At 41.0% G+C, this 14,023-nt stretch overlaps 1 protein-coding gene across 1 annotated transcript in view; it reads right to left on the bottom strand.

Moving 5' to 3' along the window:
- The window catches only part of ZNF596 (zinc finger protein 596), a gene marked incomplete at its 5' end in the record, with an annotated part of 25,340 nt that extends 14,102 nt beyond the window's left edge, over positions 1 to 11,238 (bottom strand). Inside the window, 4 exons of the mRNA XM_007469543.1 lie at positions 7,666 to 8,355; positions 9,327 to 9,409; positions 10,301 to 10,396; positions 11,112 to 11,238. Of these exons, the coding sequence (XP_007469605.1) occupies positions 7,666 to 8,355; positions 9,327 to 9,409; positions 10,301 to 10,396; positions 11,112 to 11,238 (996 nt within the window). The remainder of the gene's footprint in view (positions 1 to 7,665; positions 8,356 to 9,326; positions 9,410 to 10,300; positions 10,397 to 11,111) is intronic.
- Between the last annotated feature and the right edge of the window lie 2,785 nt (positions 11,239 to 14,023).

Here is a 14,023-nt window from a genome sequence, read left to right on the forward strand (position 1 = left end):
TCTCCCGTTGCGGAGCACAGGCTCTGGACGCGCAGGCTCAGCGGCCATGGCTCACGGGCCCAGCCGCTCCGCGGCATGTGGGATCCTCCCAGACCGGGGCACGAACCCGTGTCCCCTGCATCGGCAGGCGGACTCTCAACCACTGCGCCACCTGGGAAGCCCAATAAATGTTCTTTGATCTGCAAATAAAGGGGTCATGAAGGTTTTGTTAAAATAGTATTGATGCTAGGCTCATCCTCAGAACAACTGAAATAATTTCTGGAGTGATGGTATTTCTTACAATTACCTAAGTTTTCCCAATGGGAAAGCAGTGTTGAGATTTAAGTAAATATTGCTTTTTAAGCTGTAATATACATGCAAATCTCTTGGAGATCAGGGGTTCAACATTAGGAAATTATGATTCAGGAAGTTTGGGAGGGACTGATGAAATTTTATTTTATAAATGTATGTATTTATTTATTTATTTTTGGCTGCGTTGGGTCTTCGTTGCTGCATGAGGGCTTTCTCTAGTTGTGGCAAGCGGGGGCTACTCTTTGTTGCGGTGCCGGCTTCTCATTGTGGTGGCTTCTCTTGTTGTGGAGCATGGGCTCTAGGTGCGCGGGCTTAAGTAGTCCTGGCACGTGGGCTCAGCAGTTGTGGCTCGTGGGCTCTAGAGCGCAGGGTCAGTAGTTCTGGCACACGGGCTTGGTTGCTCCGCGGCATGTGGGATCTTCCCAGACCTGGGCTCGAACCCGTGTCCCCTGCATTGGCAGGCAGATTCTTAACCACTGTGCCACCAGGGAAGCCCCCCAAATTTTTATTTTTAACTTAAAAATGGAAATGCTGGGACACAACATCATTTCTAAGCACAAATTGATTTGGTTCCAGCAATATCACCCATTACCTCCCCCTCCCCCAAATTATATTATTTGTTGACCCTTATCAAATTGAGAGAATAGAGAAATCAGCAGTGTCTGAGCAAGACAGTATTTGAGAAACAACATGCATCAATTCACTAAAACAAGCTTTACTGAGCATCTCCTGTGTGCTCTCAGGTTTGTTAGGCTTCAATGTGTACAAGGCACTGTGCTGGGGACCTCAATACATTATGTAATTTAATTCTCAACATCCTGGCAGTTAGTAATATTCATTGCATGCAAGGAAGGAAGAAGTGGAAATGGTGGGGGGTGGAAGGCAAGCAAGGACATCTAGGGGAAATTTCAGAGTTGGTGGAAGAATGATACTGTGCTACAAATTCTGCTGTGTTCTGAGACTTTGTCACTGGTCCAGGGGTCTAGAATCTAGAGTCAGTGAAAGAACCACGTTGCTGCTGCAGATACTGAACCTGTGAGGGGAGAGTGCTAATTGGAGATCCTCCCCACGTGTGCAGCCTGTTGAGCAGGAACCACAGTCAGACAGGTGCTGTGGGGAGCCTGTCTCTGGGGTAGTGTCTGGTTCTGTGGAGGCAAGCTAGTACCCTGTGCACAGGAGTGGGCACTGCAGGGACCTTGAGTAAAGGTGACGTTACTAAAGACTCGGCTCTCAGGGCCTGTTGATCCCCACACCCCCAGCTGCCCTTAGCCCTCAGTACTCATTCTGACAGGAAGGCATCTTATGAGAAATAGTGGCCTAACATCCACAACAGGAAAGACTCAGAACCCAGTACATGCTTTCTGGAATTATGACACTTAAGATGACTCAAAAGCCATCTACCATTCTTTCCTTCATCTGGAAAATTCATTCTTCCTCTATGAATAGTAGAAGGAAAGGGCTCCTGATTGAGTATGAAGGAACCAACTTCAAATATTGACTGTGAACTTCCCTCACAAAGAACTAGACATTTTGATCCTTTCTCAGAGGCCCCTGGACAGATGTGGTGGTGAACCACGGCAATATGGGGTATGTGGGTATTTCTGTGTTGCCCTGTTCATGAAGGTCTGTCTTTGGAAATGACTTGTGATTCCCTATGATGGGAGCTCTGGGACCTCTAAAATGTGTATCTGAGGCTGGATGTGAAGGTTATCAGTCAACACTCATTGTGTTTATGTTCTTCATTCCCCACTTTCCACACCTGGATGGCTGTGTTTTCTTCACTTCCAACATGGCATTGTTAGAATATTAAAATAAACATACAATTCAGCATGAAAAAAATGAGACAAGAGTTGCTGCATAAGCATCCTGATGATCTCAGCAGAATCTCTGTAGGACAAAAGCCTTGCAAACATTTTCAACACTGGGAAACACCCTATTCACTAACTCTCCTAATGTGCTCATGTCCCCATGAAGGGGAATTAGAATCTCCCTTATTGTATCCGTCTAAACCAAACATGTGAACTGCTTCATTTCACCAGGGTTCTGTACTTTAACTCACAGCAAACATCTCAAGCTGAGGGTCCCTAACATGTGAGTACCCTCAGGTCACTTGATGGTCACATGTACTAGGACCAGGGGTACCTTGAGGAGGAAAGTTCCCCCCCCACCCCAGGAATGTGGAAATCGTTTCCCTTATGTGCATTGCATTATGTTTTAGAGAGGCCATATCTTTTTCAGGCCGTCCGACTGACTCTCACCAAGATGTGTTAGATATGGCTGAATCTCTCCCCACAAAGGAGTAGCTCTTTAATGAGTGGGCTTTGCAAAGGAATACCTGGAAAAAAAATTTAATTCTAGTAACAGTAAAGAAAACCAATTAAATTATACTTCAAAGCACTGTCACTTCCTTTTACCCTTCAGCTTTCATTGGACTTAATTCCCACATAAGGAAATAGAGTCTCAGAGATGTGGTGGGGAGACACTGTCGTCACTCAGACACCCACTGCATGTAAACATGAACACAGAAGCTTTGACATGGCAGGCAGGTTGGGGGAATGGAGAGTTTGTAGAGGCAAAAGTATACTGCTTGACACCTATGACAAGAGGCGTGTCTGAAGTGTCTAACCCCTGGGTCTGTGGGTCCCTGCAGTTGTCACAGGCACTGCACCCCCTTGTCCCGCCCTCAGGGAGAATGCCTCATTCTGAAATGCCCGGAGGCCAGGCAGCAGAGTTTGGGTCATTTCCTTTTCTGCTTAAAAGCACTCCAAGGTCCCTGCCAACCTTTCTGCATTTGGTCTCTTTACTGTCTCCTGCCTCGTGCTGTGCCAGGTCCCCACTCAGGACGTGGACTCTCACCCTTCGCCTCCCATCACCCATCCTGGCCCTCAACGCAGCCCCAGGATGCCACGCCCTCCCTGGCCCTGGGATTCTGCAGACCTCAGTCCTTGGGAGAGGACTAACCTCATCCTCCTTGTCTTCATGGAGCTGGGCCCTGTACCTCCACAGGTCTCCCCTTCGCGGTCACTGCCTCTGGGTAGCCCCTGTTGACTGAAAAAAAATGCTCAAGGTGAGAGTTGTGAGCTGTGTTATTTGGGGCAAAATTAGGACAATAGCCCGGGAGACAGCACTTCAGATAGCTCTGAGAAACCGCTCCAGAGAAGTAGGGGAAGGTCAGTGTTATAAAGTGTTGCAGTGAAGGCAGTATGTGCAGTCAAGCACACCTTCTGGCAGCGGCTTGCTGCTCATCACGAGGAGCGGAACAGCTATCTGAAGACCTGTTCTGCCAGTTTTCCCCAGAACAGAGTGCCTCCTTCCTCATCTCCATCCTGATCTCCTTTCAGGGGGTGTTGAAGGTCAACAGCTGTAGCGGTCTGTGACTTAGTCCTTATAGAGGCAGATGACACGTGCCTATTTTTAGTTGGCACCCCTAAGCCCTGGCTAGGAAAGGTGACTGGCCCTGTCCTGTGACACCCATGTCCTCTGTCCCAGATCCCATCTCACTGGCGGTGACTGCCACGGTGTGTTTACATTCCTGATGTGAACTCTTCCTGCACAGGTGGCATCTTTATTCCATCCTTGTGAATGTGGAGGTGAAGGGCGGGGTGGGGGGGAAGGGGGAAGAGAGACAAAGGGAGAACCAGGGAGACAGAGTGAGTCAGGGAGGGAGAAAATGAGAGGGTAACATAGAAGATGGAGGAACAGGTTGGTCCGATGGACTTTCTAGATACGAGAAGAGTCAGACGGTGACCTGGGCAAGAAGCAGTGTGTTAAATGAAAACAAACAAAAAGGGTATCAGCAGAGAGATGGAGTAGGACAGAATAGGAAGAGAGTAAAAGAATGATAGATCTCAAATTCATTACAGTGTTTTAAAAATTATTTCTCTTAAATTTATTGTGTCACTTTCAGATTATATGTCAATCATTTTCCACTCTTTATTGTATGCTGAAAATATTCTTTTGAGCTTACTAAATATTATTCTATTTCAATATGCACTTGGTAAGCATATCGACAAAACTTTTTTTTGTATTAACAGTCAAAATCTTGTTTAACCAATTTGTCTAATAATAATTTTCATGAATTCCCTTATGCGATCTTTTAACTTAGTGGTCTGTAAACTAAAGTTTCCCACTAAGTCTATAAGCGCTCTTTATCCTTTCTTTGTAAATGTTCAAGGACTGACTGAATTGTACCTGAATTTTGTTCCAACAACGCCCATCTGTTCAGGATGAATACACTGCATAGAGGTGTTTACATAGCTGGCTTTCCTTCATGATTTCCAGTGATGGTAATTTGCTCTTAATTGTATATTTTCTGATAGTTTAATGTAATGCTCTAGAAAAGAGATGTTAAATACTTGAGATAATTATGATTAAAACCATAGAAGAGAAGTTACTCTTGTTTGAGAGTATGAAATATGGTCTATAATCTTTAGATGTAGGAGTGATAAAGTAAACCTTACCCTATTCCATTCAGGCTACATTATTCCTCTGAGGCTAGTGGTTTCTACATTCTACTGGCTTCTCCCACTGACTTGCTTGCCTGTTCAACACATGCACAGAGTTCCTGGTCAGTTGGGTAGGGGAGGGCCAAGACTTTTAAAACTAAGCATAGAATATAAATATCTCTCCCATTTGGAGGGGACATGTGGCTATGTGAACTGAGCTTGGAGAATGAAAAGAAGAATGCCATAGGGGATGAAGGAGCTAGGAATGGGTGGGACACTGGGAAGCTTAGAATTAGGATAAATGAAAATCTTTGCCCATCCTTTCCTGGATATCCTATGTTCACCAGGTACTAGAAGTGTCTTCAATGTCTCCAACTTCAAGGGTAGGTCAGTCCCTCCCACACACCCACTGCTACCAAGAAATATGTGGGTTTCATCAGGATAGGAGGACTTTCTGAAGGATGGGAAAACCAAACTGCAGGCTCCACGTAGTTTACTGACCCTGAATTCCCAGTGTTTTAGTAGACAGCAGACTGTCATATCCACAAGTGAATTCCTCTTTATCTGTATGGTTGTGTCACAGGAAGTGGGTATGATGAAAGGCATATTTTCAAACACCCAGGAGTGACTTAGATCTTGCCTTAGAAAGCTTGTTTGAAATGAGGAGACAGGAATGCTTCTTAGGAATCATACTCTCTGTTGGTTGTTACCTTCTCTTCCTAAAACACTTTTTTTTTCTCCAGGACCTGCTAATCTCTCTCATGTATCTTACCAACACATTTTCTCAGTCACTCATGGCTTTCCCTGAGCCCTCTTCCATCTCAGGATAGGTTCCATCTTACCATGACTTGTGAACTGGCTCCATTTGGGGAATAATCATAGGAAGGACTTCACACTCAGATGTGACCTGAGTGGGGAATGAGCACTATAGTTTAAATGAGGTAGCACAGCAGGGTTCACATCTGGATGCACTGTCAATTATCTATGGATAAAGTATTAAAGGAACTGCAAACTTTTTATTAATCTGCAGGAATAGCTGGAAAACAAGATTGATAATGGAAAACTTGATCTACCTAAATTTATAACACATCCCACCCTTAACAATGTGAATCAGTGTGCATTTGGCCACAAAATATTGTTTAGAATAAAATGGAGAATTCAGAAACTGGTAACAGTGAAAATTAAGACTGTATTTTATCCACATGATGGGGTGGGTTTTATTCCCTGCTTTTTAAAAATTCAATCAACCTAAATGTCTAAAAAACTCACACTACATCTATCCTAAGGAGACCTTGATGTTCCTTGATTTGTAAAAAAATTTTTTGTGGCTGTTTCTGAGCATAATGACTTATCTGCAGATGTCAGTGTTCCCCTGATTTGGGCAAGTTGGAGTTTGGTTGCTGGTTGAAGTTATGGTGCATTCATATTTTGACAGATTTTGGCAAGCTACCCCCTACCTAAAGCTGCAATGATATCCTCACCCATAACCAGAATGTGGGCTTTTCACTCAGCTTTAAATAGGACTTGATACTACATTATTTTTTATGTATGTGGAAAAATGAGTATTGTTTCTTTCCACATCACTGATTACTGAATAAAATTTATCAATGCATTTTATTTCACAGACATGTACACGTAACTTAAATTTCTTAGCCAATTTTTCATGTAATTTTACATACTGTTTTATATTCTCTAGTTTTATTGTGCACACAGACTTATACATGTACACATGCCTGCACTTTGATCCATTTTAGTTATAATTTTTATATGATAAAATATAAATATTTCCTTCATGTTGTCTCCTTTTATTTTGGAAGACCTCCTCTATTCCATCGTTATAAAATATTTTGTGCACTTAGTCTTGGTATATATTATATAACATATTTACAAATGTTACATCCTCTTCATGAACTCAGTTTTTGAATTAGTCCATTTTGTCTGATAAAAGTGTAGCTATCTCTGCTTTTATGATTTCCATTTATGTGGAATATGTTTTCCCATTCCTTCACTTTGAGTCCATATGTATCCCCCAGAAAAACATGGGAGAAATGAATTATAAGCATCTGTATTCTCAGTTTTGCCACCTGTGAAACACGGATATTAGTCATGTTCAAATGAGTACCAAGAACCAGCCCTTCTGTTACCCTGGCAGCAGAGAAGCTCCAACTTTTTCTCTCTTAGCCTTCTGTATTTGTATATGGGAGGGGCTGGGACTCATGGGTATCATTCCCAGTTGGTGATTTGTAGATTCATGGCTGTTGTGACAGAGGAATATGGGCAAGATCAGATTATCTTGGCTTCTTTCTGCTCTCCCAGCTTTCTGGGTGTTTTATGAATCACTAGGAGGGGCAGTACTTTGTCACTACATGAATAAGTGTAAACATATTAGGCATTCCAGAAATGGGATATTCCAAATGTCTTCAATCTCCTTCATGTACTAATTTATTTCCACTTATTTCTTTTTTTATCAGTTACCCGACACTGAATCTTCTCATGAATGCTAAGGGTGGTAAGTTAAACGAGAGTGCACAGTGATTACAGGTCTAGAATTTCTCTCTTGTGCAGTTTACTTATTTATTTAAAGGATAATCTGTAACTCAAGGCATTTCCACACTGATTACAGACATAGAATTTCTCTGACATGTGATTTATCCATTTAGTTTAACAGTTACAGCTGAGGATGAAGATTCTCCCACATTCATTCCATTTGCAGTTTCAGTTCTCCCACCTGAGTCCACTGCTAAATGTTTTGTTACATAGGTGACATACATATGGATTCTCTCCATTTTGTATTAACTTTGAGTGGAGTAATAAGAACGAATAAAGGCTCTTATACACTGAATATAAACATAGTATTTCTTTACTGTGGGAGTCCACAATAGTGTTTATACTTTGAAGCTATGGGTGGTAAATCTTCCACATTTACTACCTTTACAGCATGAGTTCTCTCGTGTTGTCTAAGGTTAAAATATTTACTGAAGGCTTTCCCACATAGATAACATTTATGCGGTTTCTCTCCAGTATGAATTCTCTTATGCAATCTAAAGTTATAACTTCTATTGAAGGCTTTACCACATATATTGCATTCATATGGTTTCTCACCAGTGTGAGTTCTTTCATGTCGTCTAAGAACAGAAGAGTGATTGAAGGCTTTCCCACATAGGTGACATTCATATGGTTTTTCTCCAGTGTGAGTTCTCTCATGTCGCTTAAGGACAGAGGAATCAGTGAAGGCTTTCCAACACAGATGACATTCATATGGTTTCTCTCCAGTGTGAGTTCTCTCATGTCGTCTAAGGACGGAAGACTCAGTAAAGGCTTTTCCACATAGGTGACATTCATATGGTTTCTCTCCAGTGTGAGTTCTCTCATGTTTTCTAAGGTGAGAACAATGAGTGAAGGCCTTCCCACATAGATGACATTCATATGGTTTCTCTCCATTGTGAGTTCTCTCATGTTGTCTAAGGTAAGAAGTTTTACTGAATGTCTTCCCACATAGATGGCATCCATATGGTTTCTCTCCAAAGTGAGTTCTCTCATGTTTTCTAAGGTCAGAACAATGAGTGAAGGCTTTCCCACATAAATGACATTCATTTGGTTTCTCTCTAGTGTGAATCATCTCATGTCGCCTAAGGTTATAACTTTTACTGAAGGCTTTCCCACACAGATGACATCCATATAATTTCTCTCCAGTGTGAATTCTTTCATGTTTTCTAAGGTCAGAACAATGAGTAAAGGCTTTCCCACACAGATGACATCCATGTGGTTTCACTCCAGTGTGAATCATCTCATGTCGTCTAAGGTTAGAACTTTTACTGAAGGCTTTCCTACATACATGACATTCAAATGTTTTCTCTCCAGTTTGAGTATTATCGTGCTGCCTAAGGGCAGAACTTTGAATAAAGGCATTCGTACGTTGATGACATTCATATGATTTACTTCTAGCATGAATTTGCTTATGTATATTAAAGAATGACAAGTAACTGATGGCTTTTCCAAAATCTTGGCTGATAAAGGGTTTCTTTCCCACTTTCCCATATTGAGTCAATGTTAAGATTTCAGTAAATTTTTCTCTGAAATCATTGCATTCCAAAAGATCCTCTTGACTGTGAGATCTCTGCTTTTTGAAAGGAAATGAGAGACTGTTACAGGTTTGCCCACATTTATTCATTCCTTCATTCATTCCTCTACATATAAATTCTAGAGTAATCATTCAGTGACAGATTCCAGTTAAAATTGTCCCTATGTTATTTACATAAACATGGGATATTACTCTCTTGCAAGCATAGCTTTTATCTTTTGTAGTAACCCAACTGCAGAGACATCTGTTTATACAGATGTTAAAGACATTATTATGTTTCAGTGATTAGGAATATAAGCCACGATTATATAATTGTCTATATAAGACCTCAAGTTATGGTTTTGACTACAGGTTAATGTTTCTTCCCTAAAACCAAACTAACTAAAATTTTCTCCTGTGGGAGCCCATGATCCCAACTTTAATTAAATCAGGTAAGTGTGCCAAATTCCCAACTTATTCAATTCCTAGGTCTTCATTTGGAAGAACACGTTTACACCCGTGAAGCTTACCATTGCACTGATTACAGATGTGTCCTTCTTGTAGATATGCTGCATGGATATCATTTCCTGTTTTCTCAGATCATCTTCTCTACCTGAAATGACTGGAAAAAAATAAATCTCTATAGTGGTATTAGGAATTAAAATGGTGAAGAGACCCAATGCCCATTTGTGTATGTTTCAAATACTGACACGCAGATGGCAAAGAATGTCAAATTAAGAAATAGTCTGAAGAGAAAAAAACGAAAGAACATCAAATTAAGGAATATTCTGAAGACAAGAAACACATTATAGGACTATAACAATTGTCATTCTCAGGAATGAAATATGAGAAAAATAAAATGAAGATGGTGGGGACTTTCCTGGTGGCCCAGTGGTTAAGAATCTGCCTTCCAACGCAGGGGATGCAGGTTTGATCCCTGGTTGGGGAACTAACATCTCACATGCCACAGGGCAACTAAGCCTGTGTGCTGCAACTACTGAGCCCATGCACTCTAGAGCCCACACCACAACTAAAGAGCCTGGGAGCCACAACTACTGAGCCCATGTGCCACAACTAGAGAAGCCCACACACCACAATGAAGAGCTCATGTGCCACAACGAAGACCCAGGGCAGCCAATAAATAAACAAACAAACAAACACTTAAGAGGAAGAAAAAAAAGAAGATGGCAAGTTGAGGAGGAAAAGAGAAGATCCTATTCATAAAACAGGACCATGAAAAGGGACTTTCTGTGAATGTTTATTAGCTCCAGTGAGTATATAAATTTCACCTTGCCTAAAGCCAAAGACAAATGCAGAAAAACACGTGAATAGAAAATTGATACCTGCAAGGTATGACATCATCTGAAAAATTTTTCTCCTATGATATTGTCTAAATTTTAAAAATATCACTAAACTTAGATATCTTCATGTGATATTTTTTAGGGTCTATTCACTCACTGACCAGGCTCCACCTCCTATTGAAACACAGCCTCTTGGATCTCACCTGGACTCTGGCCTTGCAGAAAACCTAACCCTTCTCTTGAAAGTTGCTCTCCTTGCTCCAAATGGGAAATCACATCTGATTTGTAGAGCTGATTGCCTGTTTGTAGGAGAAAGATATGTGGATTTTGAGTTCTGTGCTCATAACAGTGCATCAGTACAGGGCAGACTAATGAGGAAGAATACAATAACCTCTGAGGGTGAGCACAGAGAACAGTATGTCGAAAACAACATGTATACTCTTTGACCAGCAAAATGATAGCTGTTGAACTTGTTCCCAAGGACATTAAGAACTTATCACAGCTAATGCCCATGCCCAAGTTCAAAGACAGATTGTGGAATCTGCAATATTTTTATTCTACGGTGTTTTAATACTATATCCAAAAAGAATTAAAAAAATACAGCCTCCAAAAACAATCCAATAAATACAACTTCCAATAAATACACCACAAAAATCTAAGTTCTATGTGGAAAACAATATATCTGTTATTTTTAACACTGTGATCTGATCAAACCAGTCCTTGCTGCAAAATATATTTAAAAAAATCAATACATTTACTCACCCATACAAAAATAATTCCCACCACTGTTTGAGCATCAGAGATTGAGTAGCAAGAAAGACACAAAATTATGTTAGGAAGATTATACTGTAGTGGGACTGACTAAATGTAAGTAAGAAGGAAAGAAAACTGTGATAAGGTAGTTGTGAGAGTTATGAAAGGATCAAGACAGAGTTTAGAGTAAGAAATGGGAAGGTTTTTCTGCATACTTGTTGAATGAATGAATACATACATAATAAAGAGTAAGAGACTCACCAACTGAGACCAGATGACTGATGTTCTCTAGCATCACATCTCTGAATAGTTTCCTCTGGGATGTGTCCAGTAGGGCCCACTCTTCCTGGGTGAAGTCTACAGCTACATCCTTGAAGGTCACTGATTCCTAAAATATTATGGACATTGTTTCAGATAGGGCCATCTCTGCCAGGGGAGGATGGTACAGGTGTCAAGCACTAAGGAGGTGGGGGTTGAGTGTACAGCAATCTCAAACGGTATTTTGGGTCCAATCACATCATTCTCAGTGTTGACATGAACATCTGACTTTCGGATATACCGACAGAGACATACACACTCTAGGTACATAAAACTTCATTATAAAGAGATAACACATGATGTGTAGTGTAATATACCCTGGAGATTTCCCAATAAATTTGTGATTATGGCTTCCAGATCATGATTATAACATTTCCACTTGAAAACATATCAAAAACAGTCTTCTCAACCAATTTCAAGCAAATCTTTTAAAGACTTCTCACAAGGGATGAAGTATCCATGATATGCCACTTTTAAAGCACGACTATGGTGGGATTTCCCTGGTGGTGCAGTGGTTAAGAATCTGCCTGCCAATGCAGGGCACACGGGTTTGATTCCTGGTCTGGGAAGATCCCACGTGCTGCAGAGCAACCAAGCCCGTGGGCCACAACTACTGAGCCTGTGCTCTAGAGCCCGCATGCCACAACTAATGAGCCTGCATGCCACAACTACTGAAGCCTGTGCACCTAGAACCCATGCTCTACAACAAGAGTAGCCACTGCAATGAGAAGCCCGCGCACCGCAATGAAGAGTGGCCCCTGCTCGCTGCAACTAGAGAAAGCCCATGTGCAGCAACGAAGATCCAACACAGCCAAAAATATATTTAAAAAAAAAAAAGCATGGCTATGTTTAGATTATTCCCCTTTACGGTCTCAGTTTCTTCATCAGTGAAATGGTTTAATAATCTTCATGAGTTCTGAAAGATCTAATGAGCTAATGTGTAAAGTACTAACTATCTAGCAAATATTTTTTAAATATAACTTTTAGGTTTATTATTCATGAAATGGCAGAGAATACTGAAGCAACATCCAGGATTCTGCACAACTGACTAGAATTCATACAGGTCTTGGGATCAGCAGGTGTAAGCTTTTATCTCTACAAAACTTAGGTGTTCATTATAAAGGATAAATGATTCAGCAGCTCAAACCAGAGGCTCTGGGACTCCCCCCAGCACCTGTAACACTGGATTGACTGACCTCACCTGTGGAAACATCTGACTCTATTGGTTTGTAATGTTTTCCTCCTCACTCATCTTCATCACCAGTATTCACTTCAATCCTAAGTTCATTACAGTTAATAAAGTGGTTAATGACTAATTTTTTTTTTTTTTGCCAACTAGGCCATGGTCTTGATGAGAAAAAGAAAACCTCTCTCATCTCTTCTATGAATACACAGCATTAATAGAGACTGGAATATCTTAGTGTGATGTTGGGAAGGAGTTATCACTTGATGAGTCCTTGATCCAACATGACCATTCCAGAATTCTGGGGAAACTTAACTGAAGCTCAGATCCTTGAAAAATCTCTCTAGTGTGCTTAGAACATGTGTGCCTGTAGGAGAAATATGTCCATATACTGAAAATAGAGATGCAATTTCAGTAGAAAGAGTAATTTCCTACTTACCTGTGATTCCATTGTAACTAGCTCAGCTGCCAGCTGACTTCTGGGTTTTCACTTACACACAGTCCAAGCAACAGGAGGCAAAGCTGAGGAAGAAGAAAAAAGTCATTAGACTCTAGCTGTTCACAACCTCCATATTCACTTACCATGAAGCCCCAATGCTTCACCTGGAAGTAGCCCCCTGGACAACCACAAGAAACATGCAATGTGCTCTAAGAGAAATAGGGCTAGAGCTCTCCTCTATCAGGATCAAACGCAAGAAGGCTATGACTATTGTTGCTAGTAAAGAAGATACAAATACCTTCAATTTAGAGAGCAGAATGTGAAAAACCATTGAGTTTTGTATGCTAATTAAACCCTGGTGTTCAGAACTGTCCAATCCCCTCCGAATTCTGAACCACAGGGATCCCTGATTCATGTCACATGTGTCCCCAACTCTAGTAACCACTGTGGAACTTCTGAGGTTGAATCATTCTTCCTCTGTGCACTAGCAGTTTCTCCAGCTCCGTTCCAGCCCTCTGGTGCCTCAATCCATCCCTACTTTTCCCTTCTTGCCTTTACAATCAAACTAAAAGATGAAGGTGCAGTTGCTGATCCTCACATCCCAGTCACCACTTGACTTATCATACCGATAATATCTGCATAAATAAATCCAACGTATGTGCCTCAGGCTTTTACCTAGAGCTTAATAAAAAGTATAACATGACCTCTTTTTGGGAATATAATTTTTCCTAGGTTTTTCTAACATCTCAGTCTACAGTGTTCAAAGGAATCTTGTCATTCTAACTCCTTATCACTTGCCAAGAACTTTGCAAACAATATTGTTGGAAGATCTCAAGACTCCATCCTACTCCTTCATCCTTCTCTACTTATGTACACTGCCCAGGTATGCCTACATATTTATTCAATTTCTTCAATTTCTTCCATTACTTTTTCTAAATTGAAAGTGACAAAACTCATATCTGAATTCCATTTCTGAGTTTGCTTCTTTTTTTTTTTTTTGAAACTAACATACACTAGAAAGGAAATAGATCTCAGGACATTATCTCCCACTTTCTCCAAATATTACTCTTTATCTAGTCTCTAAACTTTTCAATGTCTCCACCAGACATCCAAGGGTTGACTTTTTTTTTTTTTTTGCGGTACGCGGGCCTCTTACTGTTGTTGCCTCTCCCGTTGTGGAGCACAGGCTCCGGACACATAGGCTCAGCGGCCATGGCTCACAGGCCCAGCCAC

This window comes from Lipotes vexillifer, unplaced genomic scaffold (genome assembly GCF_000442215.2).
Source record: "Lipotes vexillifer unplaced genomic scaffold, Lipotes_vexillifer_v1.1 scaffold2059, whole genome shotgun sequence".
Taxonomy (NCBI): Eukaryota; Metazoa; Chordata; class Mammalia; order Artiodactyla; family Lipotidae; genus Lipotes; species Lipotes vexillifer.